The 26,045-nt window shown below is 34.9% G+C and overlaps 1 protein-coding gene across 3 annotated transcripts in view; it reads right to left on the reverse strand.

Moving 5' to 3' along the window:
• Positions 1 to 10,838: 10,838 nt before the first annotated feature.
• The window catches only part of LOC128986146 (potassium voltage-gated channel protein eag), a 130,748-nt gene continuing 115,541 nt past the window's right edge, over positions 10,839 to 26,045 (reverse strand). For all 3 annotated transcript variants that reach the window (XM_054406315.1, XM_054406317.1, XM_054406314.1), the window contains exons 9-12: positions 25,779 to 25,978; positions 17,364 to 17,616; positions 15,593 to 15,789; positions 10,839 to 15,488 (exon numbers count right to left, since the gene is read on the reverse strand). In XM_054406315.1, coding sequence (XP_054262290.1) covers positions 14,352 to 15,488; positions 15,593 to 15,789; positions 17,364 to 17,616; positions 25,779 to 25,978 — 1,787 coding nt within the window. In that variant the 3' untranslated portion in view covers positions 10,839 to 14,351. The remainder of the gene's footprint in view (positions 15,489 to 15,592; positions 15,790 to 17,363; positions 17,617 to 25,778; positions 25,979 to 26,045) is intronic.

Below are 26,045 nucleotides of genomic sequence, written 5' to 3' on the forward strand. Positions count from 1 at the left end.
TCTTTTATACAAAATCACACTTAAAAACAGAGCACTTAAATATTCTAGGTAGTTATAATCTTCTTGTAAATGTGTCTAATGTTTGGATGAAGTAAAGCCTTAAACACAATTTAAATACAACACCTTCAAAAAGTTTTGTTTAGTTGCTGCAAATTAATGTAGAATTATTTATTGATGTACGTCCTAACGCCAACAATCAATGTTAATAATATCAAGTCACAGATGGTGAAAAAGGCAAAAGGGGAAGCCAATGATTCCTACATAAAATAAAACTAAAATTTCATAAGGGTTATATTTTTTACAACTATTACTATGAAGGTAAAATAAAAAGGCTATGTTAATAGTTTACCAAAAGGTTGAAAATAATGCAATAGTTTGTGAGCTTGGCAGGAATATTAGTTTTATCATTAGAAGTACCATTATCAAATGTTATTCAGTGTTTTAGTAGGCCTAAATAAAGGACTGATTCAACGAATACCTAATTAATCATTTTCTAATACAAAATAATCCATTCGAATGATAGAGCCATTATTTAATCATTATTATTTACGCTAGAGTAGTAAATAGGATCATAAAATAACAAGTAGACTATTGCGTAATCAACTTTGATTAAATTTTTGCAGAAAATTTTTAACTAATGCTGAATAATTAAAAATACTTACCAGAATTAATACTGCAATGAATCGTCAGAACAACGAAGCATGTCGTCTCAGGATAATCTGCATAAATAATATCACTGAATAATATCACTTGACACTAACACTTTTCACAACTTGTTTAATAAAATACACTCACAAACACTACGCGATACAGATACTAACATTCACTACAAGGTCACTACGAATACTACGAGTAGTAACATGAAATACATCGTACAGTTCAACTACAGTTACAAGACAACAATGAACCAATAAGAAACGAGCACGTCATGCGAGTAGAGGACTTGCTGATCAGCTGATCAGCTGACAATGAAATAGGTTTTTGGTTAGTTTATTAGCCAACGTTTTAATGCGCTACAATACAATGTATTATAATATTATTTATTGTATTAATTATGGAATATTAATTATGTATGTATGCATGTATTATATACGCTTTAAATCAATATAACATGGAAATAGGTAAATAACTCGACACGAAAAATATATTTTCGTTTCAACGCAACTATGGAAATAAGCAACAGTCATAAGTAGTATTATTTTCACTAATATTTACTCAATGTAATATTTAGCTCAGTTTCTAATTTTGTGAATACTATTATTGTATTGTGATTATTGTAATGCTGTGCTCGTATTATGGTTTAAGAAATGTTAACTTCTTAAACATGGTTTGTTAAAGATGGTTTGTTTATGCATTATATACTTTCGGAATACCATTGAGAGTGTATTACTGTGAAATGGGATAAATACGACTGTTTTTACCTAGAGTATTTAACAGCAAAAAACTATACATTACATTGTTAAACAAGAGTCTTGAGCGTTGTAGCACAGACTATAGAATAGGTAATAGTTTATTCCATAGTCTGTGGTTTGTGGTTGTAGTTTTCGACGACGGGTCGCCGGCGCGGGGATGTTGTTCCGCGATCCCATTGTTGCGACGTTCCGCGATCCCAGTGACTAACGCGTCGCAACAATGCTGACGAACAGCTGTTAAATATCATGAGTTTGTTGTTGAACTTTACCATAGAAATTTTTAACATAGATTGATTGTTCACATCAAAATTTCTGTTACTGTAAGTGAAATGTATTATGACGAGGGGAAATAAATTGGCTTTCTAGCTTTATTAAACGAAGCAAAATTTTAAATAAAAAAGATTTTTTAGGTAGGAATGATATTTTCGTTCTGTAAGTTTAATAAGAGTTCCAAATTATAAACTTTTTCACATTGGGTTTTTATCTATTACTGCTCGTATTTTAACATGTTTAGCTTTACTCGTAATCTACAGTTGCTACAGTATTTTACAACTAACCCAATTTAGTTGTACTGGCTTTTATTCAGTCATTTATTAAACGTATACACTATTACAGATTTACAGTTACTCTTGTACGATTAGCTGGTTATGGTTTTTATATTTTTCGGTCCGATATACGGTATACTTAACCCCTTTTAGGAGTTTAATACCAGTATAACACAATTATTATTACATAACCGACTTAAATGGCTAAACAATCAAACAAATTTAAACAATACTTAGCGAATTTCCCCTCCCTATAGGGAAGTAGCTATTACCATAAGTCGCACGACATGGTAAGAACTAGACCCGGGACCAACATACTTTTTCATTTTGATGTCCCGAAAGGCCCAAAATCACTATTCGTTTACCTTTTTTATATACTTATAGCCTATGTACATTGTACAACAGTTTCTACCCGTGAATTCACAGGAGTACAATTTAGAACAAGCCACCATTCAACAAATAATATCAAAATACTATTTAAAGCATTAAGTAGAATCTGAACATGAGGCAAACCTCATTTGTGACACTTGATTTTGTAAATATGCGTTGAAAGGATACCGAACATTCAAAGGAACGTTAAAAGCAGCGGAACCTTCGTAGTATGGGGCTCATAGCAATTCCTTACGTTTCTATTTCATACCTTACGTCCTGAGGTGACCAAGGTGGGTAAGGTCGTATCCTCGTATCCCGAACTGGCTGCTCACCTTCACTACGACATGTTAAAGATCGGGGACAACTTCTTGGACGAACAACAGACATTTTATCCCACATTCACTGTCATTCAAACACATTCAAGCACTCACTAGTAGTTCTAGCATCAATGTTAATTTATTTAACGCACCACTTTTAAGATCAAAGTAAATAATGAAATAAGTAAACAAAAAGTAAATAAACAAACAGTTTTAAATTGCATTGACTGTTGTTGACTAAAATAATTGAATAAGGTAAACCTCTAATACATGGCCGTTGGAAATCGGCATGTGGGGAAGACAGAGCCTTTAGAGAATTTGTTCATACCAATACTTTTCGGCAAATCTACACACTATGAGCTTTATTTTGATATGCCTATAGTTTCATTTAGTTAATGGTTTAAACCGTTTGCATAAAATTTTATCGTACCACTTTAATAATATATTAATAAGTGTGTATATATTATGTATGTATGTCCGAAAGCACGATAGCTTGAGTAATTTTGGTCTGATTTTGATGAATTTTTGCTCTAAGGTGTAGGGCGAGATAAACTTAAATGTGTCCACCAACCTGCAAAACTGCGTCATGGGACCAAGGTACTTTTGGGGTTTCAAAATGTTCAAAAGTTGTTTAAATTATTACCCATAAAACATGAAAATGCCCAATTTCTATTACACTACATACAGCATAAAAAAAAAAGATTTTGTACATAAAAAAACTGTACATTTTCACTCCTATTTTATTCTTGGGGAGAAAAAAAAACTGTTGTATTTTGGTTGCTTATGGATATAGTGGATCAAATTTTGCAAATTTATTTATTAATCCTATTATATTACTTTTGGTTAAAAAAAGGGGAAAAAACACTTTTCCCCTTCCATGTTCAGTCCACTCTTCCAAGAGTTTGGCCTGAAGTCAGAAACAAGATTTACTTATGCTACATGATTTAAGGTGCACATATTAAACAGTTGTGATACATGGGGAAATGTAAATATATGTATTTTTTGAAAATGTAAACTGAATCCTCGTGTAGTCGTTCAACAATTTTCATCATTTTTTTCAACATCCTGTCTTTTATTAGCGGCCTCATTTACTTTTACAAACTTATGAACTAGTTAGCAACAGGTTATCAACCATGTTATAATTTATTGCTCAAAACCAATGAAACCAAGACTTATCAGAAGCAACTTTTACATGCAAGTTTACAGTTCTTTCTATTTGGAAAGCAATTGCTGCTGAATGAAAACAAAGTACAGTGTTCCGTCACATTAACTATAGGCCTACATGAATAGTAATAGCCGTGTTTTTCTCACCTCCAGTCTAATGGGTGTTCTTGAGAACAGTTGTTTCACCTTTGCTTTAATGTGCTTTTTATTTGTAAATGGGCTGCTAAATAGTTAAACATTTATAGTATATACCCTCTATTTAACTTTTTATATTCGATTTTCTATCAATAACAATTTATTTGTTGTCACAGGTATTGGTAATGTATGAAAAGTACATTAGGAAAATTACAGTTTGATCATGTTAATTTAATTATTCGGACATTTTGTGAAAAAAATGTTGTTCTTATTTTAATAATTCAATTTCATTAATTCAATTTAACCGAAAATACTGATCCAAAAACTATTATTATAATAAGAAACAAAGTAGGTCATGTTTCCTACAACAATTTTTATTCTCACCCAGATACTACAATAGTCCCCGTTGTATTGAAGGCTACCTATTTAGAAGAGCAGTCCATTGTCTGACATTTCGACGTAAAACGTCCAACGAGCATTCGAGACAAAAGACTGAAGCTTGAAAAGAGAAGCCATATTGAAGAGTAGAACTACTTTTCCCTGAGAAATATACGAAGAGATCTTTATGAAAAACTTTTATGAGAGCTGTTTTCTACAGGCCACTTCAAGCATAAAGAGCGAGATTTAATTTAATTCGCCATAGGACTTGGTTAAGTTATATAGTATTAGTAACATCTGCAGGTTTAATTCACTTTGAACATTTTAAGTTCAAGTTATTATAGTGGCCTTTGCCTCATACAACTTTCTTTAATTGTCCCAAGACCAACTACACACCAAAGGTTACGCCATACCATATGCACCATACTATATACCATACTGGATCCCATACACACAAACTTCAGTGGTGAGGTCAATTAAGTCATTTAGGATATTTTTGATGCTATAAAAAGCATCAAACAACATGCAGTTACTACCTAATTAAGTTAGTGCAGTTTCTATCTATGTTATAACTCTAAAATTAAACCAAACTTTCCCTGTATAAATTTACCTCTTCGATCATTGAATACCTAGTAATTAGAGGCTGGCCACCAACCAACTTTGAACTGAAATTCAAGCGAGGAAAATTACTTAGAACTGTTTGTCTGTAACGGTGGAGTATGATTTAGAACGAAGAAGTGAGTAGTTTGCTCCCAATTAGGCTAAATACGATACCATTGGTTACCAAATATAAAATAGCTCAAATTATATATTAAAAGGTCAATTGGGTGTTCAACCTTCTATCATTGACTATTTTGATTCATTATTTCTTTACAAACACTGCCAAAGTCAGTTATCTGTTTTATTGAATAATTAAATTTCTTATCAAACACCATCTCATAAATCCCTTTTATTGTGTAATGCAATGATTTTTAAATAAAAACAACTATCATAACGTTTGAAATCTTAATGAAACTAATAATAAACAATGTCTACAAAATGAAACATGTAAACATTTTGTTACTCAATTTACGATTTAAATAAGCATTGATTCACAAAAATACAGTCACATTACTGGAAAATATTTGTATCACTTATAAAGGGAACAAGACAATTAATTGTGCAAAAACTATAGCAATAACGAGGAACTAAACTAATATTATGTAAGTCTGCAACAACGCCACTTTAAGAACAATAACAATCTTCCCATTGCTGACATTTAAGTTGGTGGGATAGTTTGCTCTCAATCCAATTAATGAATAGTTTGTTTAAAATTAAAATATGTGTAGCTCAAGTCCTACTTTGATAGACTATTTTATGGGTTTTTAACACCCTATTCTTGTCAATGGTCAATGGTGACACTCAATGGTCGAGTTATATCGATATTAACTAGCTGTTTTGTGTATTTTGTTAGTTCATTTCTTGTCATTGTTTAAATGTATGTATTAATTACCAGCAGGGCCATGTTTCATTAACTTCAGGTAGTGAAGATTTCTATTTTGTTTCTCCACTTATTTGGTAACATTTTTTTACCGTTTATTTTATATTTTTTGGTAGGGTTTACAGAAAATAAACTTTCAAGCCAGCGAATCTTTTAAAAATATAGCTATCGTTCAAGTCCTTTCATACACCAGAGCCACAGAATAAATAAAAGTAACTCACTTTATTTTGTGTTGTACTATCCTAATCATTTATTACTCTTCGTCCTACCCCAGGAGTATACCGAGCAATTATTTTGTTTCAAATACGCCAACCCCATACAAAGGACAGTTACTCTGCTATAGTATGTTGATAAAAAATACTGGTTTATACATAATTTTGATGTTGATAAATTTAAATAAAAATTGCATACCCTCCAGCTAAATGAATTAAACAATACCTGACTTTGTAGATCATCTTTTATTAATTATTGTAACTTACACCTTACAATTACTCATTAATAAACTAACACTGTTTAAACTCGAGGCAATAATTAATGATTCATTTCAAGTTTATGAATAAACTGCAAGATTAATATAGGTGTTCGTCTTTACTTTGGCGTGGTTTTATTTTTTTACCTATTAGGGGTGATGGTATTTTATGGGGAAGATCACAAAAGTCGCAATAACTTTTGAACCTAATTTTTTACAGCATTGGTAGTTGTAAATTTTTTTTGTAAAAATTTAAAATTTTTATCAAAATCTTTCAAGCCTTTTTTGTGAAACGTAAGCACCTTGGATTAGTACCCACATACCAAAAATGCATCCACCACTTCATATATCATGTATAGTGAAAGAAGAAATAAATAACAGCAATTACATCAAAGACATCGTCTCCCTACTTTTTAAAGTGCGCTCTTAAACTAATTTCTTTACCATGACGATTAATTATTGACGTTTCTACCATAACGTCAATCATACTTCCAATAAACACAAATGAACTCAAGTTCTTTAACCCTATTTTATTCACAAGAGGTATAGGAGAGACAAAACCAGAACCATGTTAGGAAGAAATAGTTTATAGCTTTATTATCTCAATTATTAAATAGTCCTATAATAGTGCAATAAAGACGTAACTATACAGCAGAAAGCACTTGTTTTCCTCCACTCTAGTAACCATGGAAATAATACATTTTGAGCATACTAACGATTTAGACACAGGGTACACTAATTTCAAACTGTCATTTCGTTGTCTTTTATGAGTAAACTGTACAAAATCAAAACATCTTTCAAAGATGTTTGGGTTTGGAGGTTTAGATCCGATTTGTACAAGTACCATGATATGTTTTAGAGCTGACAAACCATAAGGCGCACTTAAATGAATACTACAAGAATCTTTTGCAGCAGCGACATCCTACTGAGAAAATAACAACTCTGTCTTCATTGATTGTCCTTTTAAATACTCAATGTACAAGACTAGTTTTTTTTTGCATCCCTAAGTCGGATTTTTTTTACTATAATGAAATCTACTATATCGCCCAGATGAAAAATTGAGTTTACCGGTGGGAAATATATAATTTTTAAAGAATATTCCTTTTGAACGGTTTCTAAGAGTATTTTTTTTTTAAATGTAACAAATTATTACATTCTAAATAAGTATTATCGTTAATTAAATGAGGTAAATAGTACCCATATATACTTTTGTTGAGCAAAATTATTATGCTGGGCTGCATAATGACAAAAAAAATATCAAAAATTTTTTGAAATCAATGATGAAAGAGAACAATTAACCTTCACCAATGTAAGTTCAATTCTTTTCTGGTATTCCCATATCATACTGATGGGTAAAAATTTATAAAGTTGAAATATTTTGAGAAATTGTATATCCATCTACGGAATCTAATAGATTGAATTCAAGTCAAAGATATTTAAAAACCTACCAGATCTCAACCTTTAATCTTCTAAAACTTCTTTCACTAATCTATCGATCCTCTACTCCCATTCTATCAAATCTGCATTAAGATTTTTGCAGTATTTTTATTATACGCAAAAATCCTGTGCTAAACTTAACGAAGCTTTAATGAGATGATATTACTTAATTATAAAAAGAATCTATCTATAGTATACACTACCTTAGTTCAATGTAAAGTATATAACCTACACAAAAAACATAGTCTTGTTAAAAACAGGAAAACGCTTTAACATTAATTTATAGTCATTCTTACCTGCTTATAAATTAAATTGAAGAGCGAAAATTCTTAAAATAATCCAATAAGATGGATGTTCTATGTGAATTAATTGTAAATAGAATATGACACATTTTTCACCACCCTTATTAACCGAACTTTCTAATATGTTGATCTAATGTGTCACTAATCATTTTATAAATACTTTCATTTTAAATTTAAACTGGTTATAAAAACTATAAGTATTATTTAAATGCTAATAGCAATGATTCTTCTAAAATATTTCCAAGACCATTTTTTATTATTTATTACATATCTTGTTAACTAGCTTTAGTATAAAATTCCAAACGAATATGTTTAGATCTGTTGGTTTCATTGATAGTTTTACAATGTTTTTAAATTAAGTAGTATAATGCAATGACTGAGTTAACACTTAGTTTGGAGAGTATTTGATTTTTACTTAGACTGGATAGCCTATATAAAAACAGTGTAATTTTATAATAAATCAATTATTTCTAATTTTAGTTGGATTTTATAGTAGATTTTATATACAGATATAGGTTGATAAAAATTTACATCCATGATATTTTTTGCATCTTAGAAACGTAATATTTGAAGTTTAATACCAAAATGTGTTTTACTCAACATACTGTATATTAAAATCCATGTTTTAGCCCCTGAGCCGTATAATAACTAAAAATAGGCTTTACCTTCGTCACTGCAGCTCAAATTCTTGTGGTGTAACTATGTTACGGCCGTTTCGGCATTACAATGCCATCGTCAGACTACAAAAACACAAACTCGGCTGAAGTAGCGTCGTTGAAGTTTAAACACGTAACACATACGAACAATAATATACATTTAAAATATTTACAAAAACCGAACAGGCCTGTCGTACTAACGGGTGACATGTTCCCGTTCCGAGCAAAAACCGACTGGAAGATTTCTATGTCGAGCCCGGTGTGGTGGCGTTATCAGTTGAACTTTGTACTCCTGGCTTCTTGTTCCTCTTCTAATTTAAAATGCTATTGAGTATTGAATATGAAGTGTGACTTGTACTGTAGTTTGTCGTTTAAAATTATATCGTCCAAATTATTTTTGGTGTAAGCTTTGTAAATTTCATACTCTTCTAGGGTGTCCAGTCTATTGCCTTTCTTACTTGTGTGGAGTATTTCTAAGCCAGTGTTCAGATCGTTCATGTCGTGATTTTTGTCAACCAAGTGTTGTGCAAACGATGACTTTTGTTTGTCGGCTCTAGGAAATGGATGGTGCTCTTTGTATCTGGTTTTGAATGAACGTCCAGTCTTTCCTATGTAGTAGCTCGGGCAACTTGCACAATTAATCTTATACACACCTGACTTTTCACCTTTATCAATTACGCCACTTGAAACAAAAGTCATCGTTTGCACAACACTTGGTTGACAAAAATCACGACATGAACGATCTGAACACTGGCTTAGAAATACTCCACACAAGTAAGAAAGGCAATAGACTGGACACCCTAGAAGAGTATGAAATTTACAAAGCTTACACCGAAAATAATTTGGACGATATAATTTTAAACGACAAACTACAGTACAAGTCACACTTCATATTCAATACTCAATAGCATTTTAAATTAGAAAAGGAACAAGAAGCCAGGAGTACAAAGTTCAACTGATAACGCCACCACACCGGGCTCGACATAGAAATCTTCCAGTCGGTTTTTGCTCGGAACGGGAACATGTCACCCGTTAGTACGACAGGCCTGTTCGGTTTTTGTAAATATTTTAAATGTATATTATTGTTCGTATGTGTTACGTGTTTAAACTTCAACGACGATACTTCAGCCGAGTTTGTGTTTTTGTAGTCTGACGATGGCATTGTAATGCTGAAACGGCCGTAACATAGTTACACCACAAGAATTTGAGCTGCAGTGACGAAGGTAAAGCCTATTTTTAGATACTGTATATCTAATTTATACAAAATTGTCTAACACATGATTGAAACATAACCACCACAAAATATACGGAAAATCCATAACTTGAGGATAATTTTGATTAACTTGAGGAACTATTTGAATTAGCTTCAAACGGGGAGTTTGCTTAATTTATGTCAGAGAATATGCAATCTAGTGTTCTACTGAAATCTTTTAGCCATACTTAACAATAAAATTTCTTTTTCTTTTTCGTCCTTGGACGTTAGGCACGAGCCCAGAATTGTTTTCCACATTACTTCAGGCTGGGCTACTAGTTGCGGCATTATCACTTAGATAAAATCCATTGGTGACTTGGTGGGATTTGAACCCGGGACCTCAGGGACTGAAGTCCCGCGCTCTAACCACTACACCAGCTCGCTCCCCGCTTAACAAAACAGTAACAAATAATGAATTACAAATGGTCACTACACTTATTACTCTTAATTAATTAGCAAGTATCTTAGTTTCATTAAGAGAGTATTGATCGATTCATTTGAAATCAATGTACTCTGTATCCTAAGAAAAATTACAAACTTTAGCTTTTATCTTACTTCTAGCAAACTTAGAATTGATAATTTACATATACAGAATGTCTCAAAAGTACCAACCTGTTATTTACTTTTTTGATATAAATCCCTCTGTATCATAAATTTACATTTTACCGTTTTACACATAGAGAAATATCATAATTTCTTTTAATAGACAGGTCTTATAACTTTTTTATCAATAAATATTCATAAATTTTGTAAAAATAGATGAAGTTGTGTGAGAAGTTGAAAATTTTAAATTTACTGAATTTTTAGTTAATGGAAGGAAACAAGAATTAGTTCCATCAAAAGTTGTATAAATGGTAATTATAATTTATAGCAACAATTTTAGAACTTAATCTGGAAGCTGTTGCTGTTTAGTCAAAACTTATATAAAAATATGTTGATTAATAAACACAATTAATTTACGTAAGTACCAATTCAACTAAAGATTGTGCAATTTAATTTTGGTATTGCAATGCTTACGGAATTACTTTCTTAGTAAAAAATTAGGTTCTTAGTCTTTCAAGTAGTCAAATTACTCATTTTTAATCAAACTAATGTCTTTTAATTCAAACATTTTTAAAACCTCTTACATTTTTAATAAACAGTCTGGTACTTTAGGAACAAATTGTATTTCATTACACCTCAAAACTCCCAAGAATGTTCACTTCATGTAAATCATGAATTTCCTAACCACTATAAAACACTTACATTATATTATAATTTGTATTTATAAATATTTACAATATACTTTTAACAAAAACGGCTACAAAATTAACCCTACAAATAAATGGAATGCTAATTGCAACAAGATAATGTTGCATATCTCAATGGACCTTGCAACTCACAATTCCTTCACTAGTACAACTTCTTAATACTATGACGGCTTTCTTGGTGTGCTGTTAAAAAAAGGAAGAAAAGTAGACTCATTGATTATGTCTTGCAAACATTTCTTATAAAAGCCGTAGAAAAAATGTCTAGAACATTAATACCAAGTCAGCCTTGATAAAAAGTGTTATTTTCAAATACCTTTGATTTCGTGTTAAGTACTCCAAAGCACTTGTTATTGCTAACCTCGATAAGAAGTCGCAAGTCTTTTTCAATAATCCCCTTGCGAGACTTGTTATTGAGGTTCTAATGTATTCAGCAACAAAAATTGATTTAACCGACTCAAAATTTTAACTGAAATATAGTTTATTTATTTGAGTAAAAGCTTTGCTAAATAATAAGAGAATGTTTCATCAATTAACGAGAACAAAAGTCTATTTGAATGAATTTTATCTAGAAAAATCTAACACAAGTAGTAAATTATGTAAAAATCTTTTACATGTTTACAACACAACTATACATTATTTATACTTCAGTTATATACACAACAATTAAATAACAGTTATATATCCCGAACAAGGTATTTCACAAATGAAACGGTAACTTTAACAGCACATCAACTACAGGGGATTCTCGACACTTAACCATACTGGACCTCATACCATATTGCTATCGAAATCGTTAATAGTTCTACCTTAAATTTGTACAATTTTGACTAGAATAGTAAAGAAGCTAAAATAGGTGAAGTCGCACAATACGTGAATTGCTCCCATAGTTTCAGAGACTTACGTAGTCGTAAGCTGTCTTTACCTTTGCAGGTGGTATTTTATGCTGAGGCACAAAACGATCGTAAGCAAGTCAAAGCTTTGTGATAATGGAATGCATTTTGTATAAAACACTTCATGAAAAAAATCTAAAATTTTCAACCCCCTAGCCAAGTAACATACCAATATTGTCTCAATGTTGTTCTCAATATTGAAAATGTTTCATTATTGTCCCAATATTGATCAATATGATAACAATATTGTTACTTTTTTCCACAACATATTTCAATGTTGTTGCAAAAAAATTGTTGATCAATATTGGGAAAATAGTGTTGTAATTTTAAAACAATATTAAATATAAAATGGTTTAAGTTACCTTTTGCGTCTAACGATCCTTGATGTAGTAAGTGATAACTACAGTTGTTTCATACCGCCCAGCGGCATGAAACTGCTGTAGTTAGCGTTACTACATCAAGGATCGTTTGACACAAAAGGGAACGTAAACCTTTTTATATTGCAATTTTCAATCCAGAGGCTAACCCATCATGAAAAAAAAACAATATTTTTGGCAATGTCAATCAACATTGTTTCAATATTTTAACAATATTGTGGTGCTACTTGGGACGCAGACAAGATAGGTTTTGCTAGGTTGATTTATTTAGTTTAATGTAGTCACTGGCTATTTTCTCCAATACATTTATTATTGCTTTTGAACATCAATTCAGTTATTGTCAAAGCGTAGACATTTTTAACATGTAGTAGCAGTTATTAACTTTATCAATTTTAACCATTTAAACAAATAACAAAAAAGGTACTAGAAATTAAAAAAAAAGATTATCTTGATTTGTATATCCATGAAGGGCATCATGAAACATAAATCGTTTAATAGCTCAAAAATCTTAAATTTTTACTATAAGATTACCTCAAATTAGTATTTTTTTTTTTTACATTTTGTATTTTAAGATGTTAGCCTATAAGTATTTGTATAAAATTGTTTTATTTTATTATCATTTTAATGTCAACAAAATTATCGGGCAATTGGATTTTTAAATTGTTTGCTCCTTGGATTGTTATCAGCCACTCTGTTTAATTTAGTTTTAAGAGTTTATTTTATATCCCAACTTAATTAAAGTTAGCAATTTATAAATACCTTTTAAGGTACTGACCAAAACCATGCCTCGAAATAAGAAACAAGAATTTATATGAAAAATATTCGCTATTTTTAGAACTGGAAACTGTTTGGATCTAACCAGAGTGTGATGTATTCTAGTGTTATAAAAATCTTTTATGGTTAGAACTTAGTCAATGCTATAGTAATACTTTTTTTTACTACCCCTATACAAAACTAATTGAATACAAATTTGTTCAAGCTAGAATAAAGTATTAGTACGTTATTAAATAATTCATTACTCTTAAGTAATCATTTCTGAGATGTTGAAGTAGTACAAAAAGCTTAAATGGAAGCAAATAAATAAAATTATAAACATTCATCAAACTGATCCTAAGCATGAACTCACAAATTCTGTTCCTGAATTCACAAGCATATTGTCCAAATAATTAATTAAGTATTCTAACAATGGCTTTTCTACTTTTACTTCTCCTGAAAGAATGAAAATTGACTCTTAATTTATTTCTATATTATAGGCAATTGTTGGAGTTTAAATTCCAAATATGGATCTTGTGAATTATTACAAAAAAGAGCACGTGTTAAAACACCATGTAATTTTGAAGGCGAAACTTTAAAACACAGGTTAGAGTAACAATTAGGTTCATTATAAATATTTTAAACGGTAATAATGTTAAATTATATAGTAAAATAAAAAAAAAAAACTTCTTTATGTTTATAGCAAATTGTTTTCCTCCATTAACTAATTCACAAATAGCCTAAAAGAATTAGTAGATCTAAGGGTAACAAAATGTACGGCCGAAGAAAATGTTCATGATTTTGTCTCGATCAAGGCTGGCAATGAAGCTGTTTCTGTAACTGCTTAGAGATGTTGAGAATTGGTTGACGATCGCGGAAGAAAGTGATTATGCACCCCACCCCACTACCCAAACGAATTATTACAAAAAAAATTTAAATAACGGTATATAATCAAGTTTTTAGGTATCAGTATCAATATAAAAAATAAAAAAATAAAATGTTGGTATCGACAAATATATTTAGTTATGAGGTAACAATGATACAGCGTTTGAAACGTATTTATCTTGTAAAGCAGAGAGCTGAACAATGGCATGTCATGATCACATGGTGTTTTACAAGTGAAAAACTAAAAGTGACCTTTGTGATCATATTAAAGCTAATGCTATAGAAACTCTCTGGGTCTCCTTGGATAAGGCCTCTTAACAGTTTCTTCATCGATTCTACCAGGAGCAGAGTGGGAGGTGGGGGGAGGCTGCGGTGGAGGGGAGGAGGGCGCCGGGTCACCCTCCGGGTCAGAAGTCCTGGTCACAGGTGCGGCAGGGGCAGCCGCTTTTGTCCTCGATTTTGACCGTCTTTTCCGCAAAATAACACTCCCGGTTTCACCAGAACTTTGTGGACGGGACCTAGCGCTACCCTCTGGCCCTGACTCAGGTCCTTGGGAAGCCGAGGAAGGACTCGTGGAGCCGAGCCGAGACAGCACTTCACTCAACATCTCTTCCATCCTAGAGATCTTCTGGTTTAACCGTTGAACTTCTAATTTGACGTCCACTTTAAAATCCATAATGTTCGTCATAATCTCTTTATACTCCGCCGGAGTTCCCGCGGGTGGAGGCCTAAAAGTTTCGTTCAGTTTTTGATCACTACGAATAATACCGCTATCGTACGAATCAAACTTGCGTAAATTTGACATTCTCTGTCTATCCTCGACTTCGACGATTTCCTCAATGGTGTCCTGTCGAGTCACCTGAGCAGGGCCTACACTCCCGGCCGCAGTGACTTTTTGAAGTTTGGGGAACACTTTGTTGCCCGAACCACCAGAAGAGCCGTTTCCATTTCCTGAGCCAGAAGACTTGGCGGGGGATTCTCGTCCCGAGGCGGGTCGTGAGCTAGTGGCCGTAGTCTCACTGCCAGAGTCCAGGCTGGAGCCGAGCAGTCGCCCCCACTTGCTGGCCCTCACTGTGGTGGGCCGAGCTGTAGACTTTTGCATCGGCACCAAGGCTGACGAGCTACTGCCACTGTCGGCCTCCATCACACTGGACAACTTGGCCGCACAGATCGAGTGTCGCTTCTCTGCCAGACTACTGTCACTAGGAGCGTCACTCTTGTCACCCTTCTCCACATCCCCGCCCACCGGACTCTGTGATTGTGAAGCTTGCGCCTGCAGAGCTCGGTCCCTGCGGAACTTGGAGAATATCTTACGCACGAGATGGTCTTGGTTCTGATCTAGCTGAGGTTCGTTTTTCCGCCTCTCTGCCAACTCTTTCTCTCTTCTCACATCAGCGACTTTCCTAAATATCAGCTGAAACGGAAGTCAAATATCAGTGATGAATGTGGACTCCGTCTAAGGTAAATGCCAAATGTAAACATTTAATGCGTGTTAACCAGCAAATCAAAATGACTTACCCTATGTCTCAAGTTGTATGTGAGTAGGAGGTTGCGTGCGAAGCTGTTGGCGAAGGCTTGGTAAAAGTCAAGCACCTCCAGTAGTTTGTCCCGCTTTATAGTATGAAGGTCGCAGTAGGTTAGAGCTCTGACATTAGCTGCAGACTGGCCTACTGCTGAGTCCTTCCAAAACGAATCTCCAAAAACATCCCCCTTGCCTAGGTACAAAACAACAATGATTAAAAACACTTTTGGATGAATAATCTTATTGTTTTGGGAATAACTAGTAAAACCATGTCAGGCACACAAGGTAACAGTGCAAAAATACCTTACCTTACCTATGTGGCCACCCAAACCTCAGAAGGTTTTGGCATCAGCAGAAAAAAACAGTGCGAACAAAATTTCTGTTGATAGAGAAATAAAAAAGTTATTATTGATCAAACTTGTCCTATTATTCAAACCTTAGGCCTGCACATTAAATTACAGTAAATAAAGATACGCTTATTTAACACAGTTTAGTTACTATAGCAAAGAACACAGGTAGACAGTACTGACGGAGTGCTCAAATAATCAGGTTCCTAATTACTGGCACCACAACAATATTTACGAAGAATAAGGACGAATCTGACTGCACCACCAACAAAAATACTAGTTACACCAAATATTAAGCTGTATAAAATCAAAATACCAACAGATTTGTAAGAAACTCTCCAAGGTAAAATATTACATTGTAATTTATCATAAACTCACAACTACTCTTTGATCGTCAAATTCTTACAAATATTTTTCTGTAGAGAGAAAGAGGATATTTTTGCATACAACATTTAGACACTCACTGGTTTCAATGTAGACAGCTCTGGCAATTATAAATATTGCTATTGTAGATGGATGAAAGTTTGTGTGGCCAACAACAAAGGGGTTCTTTGCATGACAAGACCACGCACAGCACTGAAGAAGCTTTTCCATTTCACTTTGTATCTAATATTATAATTTTACTCATCCCTCTATGGCAAATTCTCTTGTACAGTAATGTCTTGATTGTGTGTTATTTTTGTGTGGTATAACTGTATATCATAGTGGGTACAATCAAGCAAATCTCTTTGCCATCTTGATCTGTACGGTGCTCAGAAGGTCTTTAATGAAAAGTGCTTTAGACAAATGCACTTAACAGTGTGCTTTCTGATGGTTTCAGTAATGCATACCACATGGTTGTTTAATCATCCTATACTGTATACGTCTCTCATACACATTGTGCTCACAAAGATCTATTTGTGGCTAGTTTAGGTCAGATAATAACTACTGTACATTGCTCCCAAGTCAAGCCTCAAAAATTTAGTTTTATTCCTACAAACTAAGATTCTTTCATGCAGTTACCTTATGACTTTATATCAAACTGTTATAAATAAGTTTCCATTAGGCCAAACTTGTATATTGTCCAAGACTGCATTAAATTTGCAACATAATAGGTCCACTCCATGTCGACCTTATTAACCTTTGTTATTTCATATCTTAACTTACAATTCAAGACAACACACATCATTGTGCATATTTAAAGCTGAAAATCAAGTATGGAGTGAAGTGAGATAATCAGTACAGCTTTATTACTGACTATGATCAGCTGATTCTTTCAACCCATAAAAAGCCCAATGAAAGGTAGGCTGGGTCAAATACCATCAAGTTTATCCCAAGACTGAACAAACCAATCATCAAGCCTGCAATATAACCAATTAACTACCCAGCATTAACACAAAAACAATAACATAGCAGAAAAGTGTGACCAAACGCTACTAACCGAGAATGGCAACGACCTCATCATCCTGGATGACCTCAAGGCTGCCAGTGACTATGAAGCAGAGCGAGTCTATACTCTCCCCAGTGTGGTACAGAAGATCCCCAGGAGCCGAGTGACTCATGGTGAAGTGCATAGCCAGCGCTCGCAGACAACCGTCGCTCGCCAGCCGGAACGCAGGGTGCTCATTGAACACCTTGCGATTCAAGTGGACGCAAATGTCTGCCTTCATGTCTTTGGGACAGTAGTTGAGCACCTAGTAGAGACAAATGGTGTAAACTATTTGTTAGATGTTGATGTTGGACACATAATGTGTAGTATTGTTGGGATAGCAGAGTTATCTGAATGAGAAAATAATGTAACTTTTAAGTGCTGATGTTTCGATCTTATTGCGGACAGCCATCGTCAGAAATGTTCATTGGAACAGGTGTTACACGTGACTTCTGTGGATTAGAGCATTAAAATGATACCTGTTTTAGTAAACATTCTGAAGATTGCAGCATAGAGGCTGGCAATTTAGTACTTAAAGATGAGTTTTTTTTCTTTACTCGGTAATAATCAGAATAGCTAGTTTATAGGGTAAGTTTTAGTGAGCTTGGCCTTTAATTTCTTATGAATAAGGAAGCACTACACACTGGCTAAAAAAAACACAAACATTAAAACACAAGTTGTGTTTTACTTACAATTTTTTAACTTTTTTATGGTTGAAAAAGTTGTTAGTGACCACACAAAAAGTTTAAAGTGCTTGTGTTTATTGTATCATGGATCACTATTTGATAGGTCTGCAATTCCAGCAAGAAATACCTACTAAGATGAATGGGTTTAGTTTTATTTTTATGTAAAAGTGAACATCTATGAAGGTTGTTTTTACAAGTATATAACAGCTTAGCTGCGTTTTTCATTACAAAGGTTGTGATTATCCCTAACACATAGACTATTCATAACTTATAGAAAATCAATAGACTTGATAAGGAATTTTGATTGGACATAACATTGATTTAAAGCTTGTTTTTTGTAAGCTTGAGCTGATGTTTGTATGTGGTTTTTTATTGAATTGAACCAAGATTATTTTAGCTTGTGTGTGTTAACATTTACAAGCTAATTGAAATATTGACCTATTGCTGCCTTTATCTTGAAAGTTGAAGTTAACCTATAACTAAAAATATAGATATACATGAGAATAACAGGTGGGCCATAGAAAACAGGCATAAAAAACACAATATTTCCATCCCCTTTTTTATGTGTGTCTGCTCTGATGTGCTATATGGCCTACATGTACTTTTTTTAAGGTATGCTAGCTGCTATCCCTTTTGTTTCACAATAAAAAATCCTGGCCTAGAGCCTTTCCTTGAACAAAACTAACCTAATGATAAAAGAGTCATTATATACAAATTTTCATTGAAATTATATCTCAAACCTAGGTTCTACAACACTAGTTGCAATGATACTATACCTAATTTTGAGATTCTATAGGGTTGGTGAAATACAAGGGTGGTGTTGATAAAAAATACACTTACAATGGGAATATAACTAAGGTAAAATTGCTAACAATGAATTTACAATTATAAAAGATAATTCAAGACTAATCATATTCTGTTTGCTGGTGTAGTCAAATAAACTCATCTGGCTTGAATGCTACAAATAAAACCTAACTTAGAAGTTCCCCATTATTTAACATATGCAGTGTTGGTTCTAGGCATTTTTTCTAGCGTAAGTGAACAGCGTTCCGGCGCTCAACCCCCTCCCCCCTTAAAAAACATATATGATAGATGGATTATCTCTGGATGGATTTAAGTTAAGAATATAAGTAAACAAATATAAATGAGGATGGATGAGTCAATCTTTTGTTATTTATGTTTATGGTTATTTAATAATAACACTAAAACGAGTGGGAGTATGCGCTTACAATATACGATTTGCCCTAACTCCTTACTCCTACAGCCCAGCAATTTAGCGATGTAAATAATTAGCTTTTAAATTTTAGCATGAATATATTCGAACGCTATATGAAATGAAATCTTATGGGCCCAAAGGAATCACAGGTGGGTTATGGTTCACAGAGATTAAATTAGAAGCGCCACCAGTACTTTTGCTGGTTCGTGGGGGTTGAACATAAGGAGGTGTCGATTCTCAACTACCAATACTTGGACATTGGTACTGGTATTGTAAATCAATGAAAAAGTCTATGCTGATACTGATACCCCGACACATCTGCGGAGATCGTGCAATCAAAAAAATACTGCTTTTGCTAAGCATGAAGACATGATGAGCATGATGTTTCTATGACAGTAGGAGACGATGCTGTTTTTTACACAGGCACGGGAGATTATCAGAATTATGTGGCGATCGCAAAAGATGATGATAATATGTACACAACCACAGAGACATGATTTTGGCAGGAGCCAATGACGATGTCTATGACTTATCCAAAAAAATTATCAACATTTTGTTGCGGTCGCAGGAAAAGATTATGATGTCTAGACGACCGTGGGAGATGTTCATGAGTTTACCACTATTGTGGAAGCCGATAATAATGTTGCTGCTGTTACTACAGAAAATGATCCGAATTTTGCCAATTGTGATTTTCACACGGGCGCGAAAATGTTTATAGTGTTACATATTCAATGCCACTAGCCTTTTTTAATTCCTAACATTGGAGAGCGTGTAGGCGACTCCTTTTGATTGGCCGCCTACAGGACTGTGTTCCTACTTACCCCTTAAACCGGCTCTGCACATATGATTGGGAAGTGTGCAAATTACTATTAGTTTAGAATGAACTAAGTTTCTCGTGATTTTTTTGTACTAAGAGATTCTACCCGGTTGACAACAAGTTTTGACCACACACAATAAGTTTTTTATAAAGTTTTGACCAGTGAAAAAACAATAAATCTTTATTTTTACTCTAGTTAAGAGCAAAAACTTCAGAGTAGTCCTTCAGGTTAACGGTTAAAATTATAAAGTTAAACCTAGTAAAGGAAAACAAAAATGCTTATGTATTTATAGGTAACTCTGCACAATAAAAAAGCTATTACGCCTTAAAAAAAATAATATATGTTTGTTTATAAATGTGAAACTTATTGCTTAGTCAAAGAAGGAGTTTTTACGGTACACAAAAAATAATGGTTGGGAACACTTTAGCAAGTGAAGGGTTAGTGATCATATAATATATACTTAAATTTATTGAACAACTAAAGCGTGCAGCAAGCGATTCTAAGCACATTCTCAGCACAGACTTAATATTTTACATTAGAAATAATCAGTGGTAGCAAAAACTTAAGCACAAACCAAAAAGCTAAATGGTGTGATCGTGTGATGTCAGTGGAAAATATTTTACAAAAATCAAAAGTGAAAAATTAAAGGGTATTGCAAATCTATAGTCCTCGCCACCCAAAGTTGAGGCAGCCCAAGGGTGCGGCTTTTGGCTGCCTCAACTTAGGGTGGCGAGGACTATAGTAGGCCTATGTCTCATTCAAATCCTGCTGGCAACTTTAATTGTGTTGCTGTAAAAAAGCTCGTCTGAGAAAATTGTTTGCAATTAAATTTATTAGGGCCTACTTTGAATATTTTTTTTTAAATATTGCTAGTGCTACTGTTTTAAAAAATCTTTAAAATAACCATTTAATTTGATTTGTTTCTGTTGAAAACACATTATTTTATGAATCAAAAAAGAACACTAAGGTGGTATAAAATTACATTTACTAATTTTTTGATAATTTTTATGATTGGATATCATATCATCACTACATCTACCATGACGATACAAAATAGGTTAGCCTTCCTTTTTTCAGTTTAATCCCATTCGTTCAGTATACCTAAATGACATGTAGAACCCTTTGCTGGCGATAGATGCGGTGCATATTATATGTGCGTCAAAGTTAATTCAGAGGCTTGTATTTGTCAGGGTGTCTAGTTTATTTCCATTATAAAATTCAAGACTAATTCCAGACTTTTCAAGACTAATTCCAGATTTTTCAAGACTAGTTTTTTCAACAATTAGTGCGTGTTGATACCAAAATGTATCGATTCTTGATTCTTGATACCGATACCAATTTTTATAGCTTAACCAAATTTTCTGAATAATACTACACCAACCTCTGTCTTTGTCATAAAGTAGTGTTATGATAATGTGGTGTTTTCAAGTAAAGAAATAATGCAGCAACCCGCGGCCGAGCAGCTATCATCGTCGTCTCCCGCGGTCTCGGAAACGTCATCGTCGTCTCCCGCGGTCATGGAAACGTCATCGTCATCTCCCGCGGTCACGGAAACGTCATCGTCATCTCCCGCGGTCACGGAAACGTCATCGTCATCATCCGCGATTGCGACAAACTCATGAACACTTCCCGCGGCCGAGCAGATATCATCGTCGTCTCCCGCGGTCACGGAATCGTCATCGTCGTCTCCCGCGGTTACGGAAACGTCATCGTTATCTCCCACGGTCACGGAAACGTCATCGTCATCTCCCGCGATCGCGACAAAATCATGAACATTTCCCGCGGCCGAGCAGATATCATCGTCGTCTCCCGCGGTCAAGGAAACATCTCATCTCCCGCGGTCACGGAAACGTCATCGTCGTCGTCCGCGATCGCGGCAAAATCATGGACATTTCCCGCGGCCGTGTAGACATCATCGTCGTCTCCCGCGGTCACGGAAACGTCATCGTTATCTCCCGCGGTCACGGAAACGTCATCGTCGTCGTCCGCGATCGTGACAAAATCAGAACATTTCCCGTGGCCGAGCAGATATCATCGTCGTCTCCCGCGGTCACGGAAACGTCATCGTTGTCGTCCGCGATCGCGGCAAAATCATGAACATTTCCCGCGGCTGTTTAGACATCACCGTCATCTCCCGCGGTCACGGAAATGTTATCGTCATCGTCCACGATCACGGCAAAATCATGAACATTTCCCGCGGCCGTGTAGACATCATCGTCGTCTCCCGCGGTCACAGAAACGTCATCGTCATCTCCCGCGGTCACGGAAACGTCATCGTCGTCGTCCGCGATCGTGACAAAATCATAAACATTTCCCGCGGCCGAGCAGATATCATCGACGTCTCCCGCGGTCACGGAAACGTCATCGTCGTCTCCCGTGCTCACGTAAACGTCATTGTCGTCTCCCGTGCTCACGGAAACGTCATCGTCGTCTCCCGCGGTCACGGAAACGTCCTCGTAGTCTCCCGCTGTCACAGAAACGTCATCGTCGTCTCTCGTGGTTTCGGAAACGTCATCGTCGTCTCCCGCGGTCACGGAAACGTCATCGTAGTCTCCCGCTGTCACAGAAACGTCATCGTCGTCTCTCGTGGTTTCGGAAACGTCATCTTCGTCGTCCACTATCGCGGCAAAATCGTAAACATTTCCCGAGGCCGTGTAGACATCATCATTGGCTTTTGCGGTTACGTAAACGCAAGACGACGATCGCGGCAAAATCATTAAAATTCCCGACTTTGAAATCAAATTTAAGACTAAATCCCGACTTTCAAGACCATTTTGAAATTCAATACTATTTCCCGACTTTCCCGATTTTCCCGACTACTAGACACCCTGATTTGTAAATCCTTGGGGATGTTTCATTAGGCAACACATTTTGGCATAGAGTTGCATGTTTAGGTTAGGACTCTTAAAAGTAAACCTCTAAAATAGTTAACATCCTATTGGTCGAGATACAGGGATTTTCTAGCAGACCAACAATTCACAATTACTACAGGAGTCTATTCTAATCCCCCCCCCCCCCACCCCCAGCAAAACCTGCAGACTAAAAAAATTTCCATTTATCTGAATGGCTTTTCACCTATACAAGTCTTTCTACTTTCTTTCTTTAATACTTTTTTATTAAATTTATTTAACATTTAACTGAATGGCCAATAAAATCATTTGAATCATTTGAAATGGCGACCATACAAAGTAGGTATTTAATTTTAAGCCAAGTATGAATGGAGGTGAGTGTAGGATGAGTGGCGCGATCTTGTACTCTTGTTAGTGAATAAGGCCGATATTCCTTAAACACAGCTGTTAATTAATAGCCCATACAGCTAATGGCAACTAAGGGACCTACAGTTTATAGTGGAATCCGAACTACATTTTTGCCTTGGTTTGGTATATACGAATTGGTCTAATTATCAGGATAGTACTGCGGATAGTCGTAGTACTCACTCGTGGGGACGTTAATCCACACCAGGGAGTATCGTATCCACAGTGCGTGCCTATAAATATCCACAATTCGTGACCTCCTAGTAGACCTCTGATTTATTGTGTATTTATGTTACAATAGATTTAACGAGTTCTTAGGTTTGTTGCTATCTCTCTATTGAGTGAGAGGCCCCTATATTCTGATTCTTTGGTTGGTGGAGCTAAGATGGTTTAGAAATAAACTTCGTATTACTTCAACTTCATGAACTCGGCACATTGTTTTTAACGATCCGATCAGCAAATAAACCTGTGAGACTATAATCAGTTTCTACGACTGCTACAATCTTGGTAAAATCAGGACAATGAATAAAAAGTTGAAAACTAACAAATATCATCCTCTGGCATAACACATTAGTGAACATCTTCCACAATTGTGAAGGAATTGTGAACCTGACTCACGCTGAACATTCACGGTGAAAAAGTGAACATATTTCAACATCATGGAGACATCATTTTCGTCTTCTGCAAACGCAGCAAAATCAGGAACATATCCTGTGTTCATGGAGAGTTTGTGAATATCCATAGCGTTCAGGATAACTTCAACATCGTCTCCAGCGATCACTGCGAAATTATTTGTCATTTTCTTTCAGGCAATCTGTGGAGACAATTTCGGTCATCACAAGATTAAAAGCTTGGCTCAAAAATCAAACCAACTAACAGATTATTGGTGAAACTAATTTCTCGAGAAAACATTTTTTTTTTTGAGACCCCAAGTGAGGCCCCCGGCAACCGCCATGTCTGCCCTTAGGGAAATACGCCCCTGCTCGGTTGATGTTTCTAGCCTCTGGGGTTATCAAGGCGAAAGAGTAAATTGGTCTGGGTGAGACTACGGTAATAGCTATATGGAAAAATTTGCTAGATGAAAAAAAATACTTAAACAATAGTATTTTTTATTCCTTTCTTTAAGAACCTTATTTTGATCAACCTTGCTCCTTTGACGCACAACATTATTCATCAATTTGTATCCATACACAGCAAAATATTTTACACATTTCTGTTGCCATGTTTAGTACTGCTCAAAGGTAGGCCTACTGTAACACTAGTGATTCATTAATGATCGCTATCATTACGAGACTGTACCACACCCTGTACATCAAGTACTCTTACTAGACACTCAATTATGAAACCAGTTAAACGTAAACATTTCCCCATTTGAGAAGGTTAGAGCTAATTGAATTTTCTCAAACGAGTATGCGCTGCAGAGAGTATATCTTTCAAGCTTTGACCGATATGAGTGAAATCTAACGCCAGCAATGGGTTTAGGAAGTGCAAAAACACCTTCACCTGCACAGACATACAGATTCAAACTTGGGATGAACTTGCTTTTCAATAATGGATCCCTTATACAAAAAAGCATATTTAAACGAGACATTGTCAATGAATTCTTTCAGCAGTCTTGTGTCTGTGTGCCTGTTAATCACATGCTATTCACTAGACACACAAGACACACTAAAAGAATTACACTACAGTGAGTGTGAGGTGTGTAAAATAAACGGTGAGTAAGCAAGGTGCGGACTGACCCTTGTCTGCTCCTGCATGGAAAAAATGGAACAATCAAAAATTGGTTTTTAGATTTAAACCACTACATTACGCTACCATCTAATCAATAGTTTTAGTTCCTAAAAAATGTACCACTTTATCTACAATTGTGTTAATTTAATTATAATTCCAATGTTTGTCAAGAATGTGTAGGTCTAAAAATGTTCATCTAAAAAACAGTATTTTCCAAATTTTCAATCCTCAAAACAGTTATTTTTTCAAACAATTTTAATAGACAACCAAATTAGTGGGGAAACGCAAAAATAGAATAGTTTTACTCACAAAGCCAATTGAAATTTACCTTACAACTTTTTAAAACAAAAATTAAATCAACATTGTTTTCAAAGTAGCCTAAATTTCAAAAACATTTATTTTTCCACAAAAAAGTCTAAACAAAAAATTGCACTACCAGAGAAATATAGTTTTTCAGGCGAGAAGTCATGGCTGATTCGAAAGCAGATGAAGAACGCATGAAACTTTGTGCACAAGACCACAAACAATCAGTGGTTGCATATAGTATCCAAACGCAAAACGCAGTTCTAGCATACATTTCTGTGCCGACTGTTTGCCACGTTATAAATGTGATTTAGTGATTCCAACTAGTACAACATCGAACAATCATTCATGTTACCTTGGAGAGCTCACAGCATAAGAATAGCGATTGCGAATCAAAGTGGGATGGGAAGATGAGTTACCTTGTCTGTGTCCAGTCCTTTTGTCATCGCCCACGTAGAGACTACGTAGTCCATCACCCTTTCCGACAGAGCCTTTGGAACCTCGTGGAGTTTCATGAACTCTCGCACGTTGTTGAGCATATCATGGTACTTGGCAGTGGCCGACGTCATCTGCTGTATGATGGTAGTCACGTGACCAAAGATGGTGGCGTACAGTAGAGCTGCAGAATGAAAAAGAGTTGCAAATTGTTCTAAAGAGTATAGGTAAAAGAATAGGAAAATAAAATG

The sequence above is a fragment of the Macrosteles quadrilineatus genome, unplaced genomic scaffold (genome assembly GCF_028750875.1).
Source record: "Macrosteles quadrilineatus isolate MER2022 unplaced genomic scaffold, UCM_ALF_1.0 Scaffold_2__2_contigs__length_208266976, whole genome shotgun sequence".
Taxonomy (NCBI): domain Eukaryota; kingdom Metazoa; phylum Arthropoda; class Insecta; order Hemiptera; family Cicadellidae; genus Macrosteles; species Macrosteles quadrilineatus.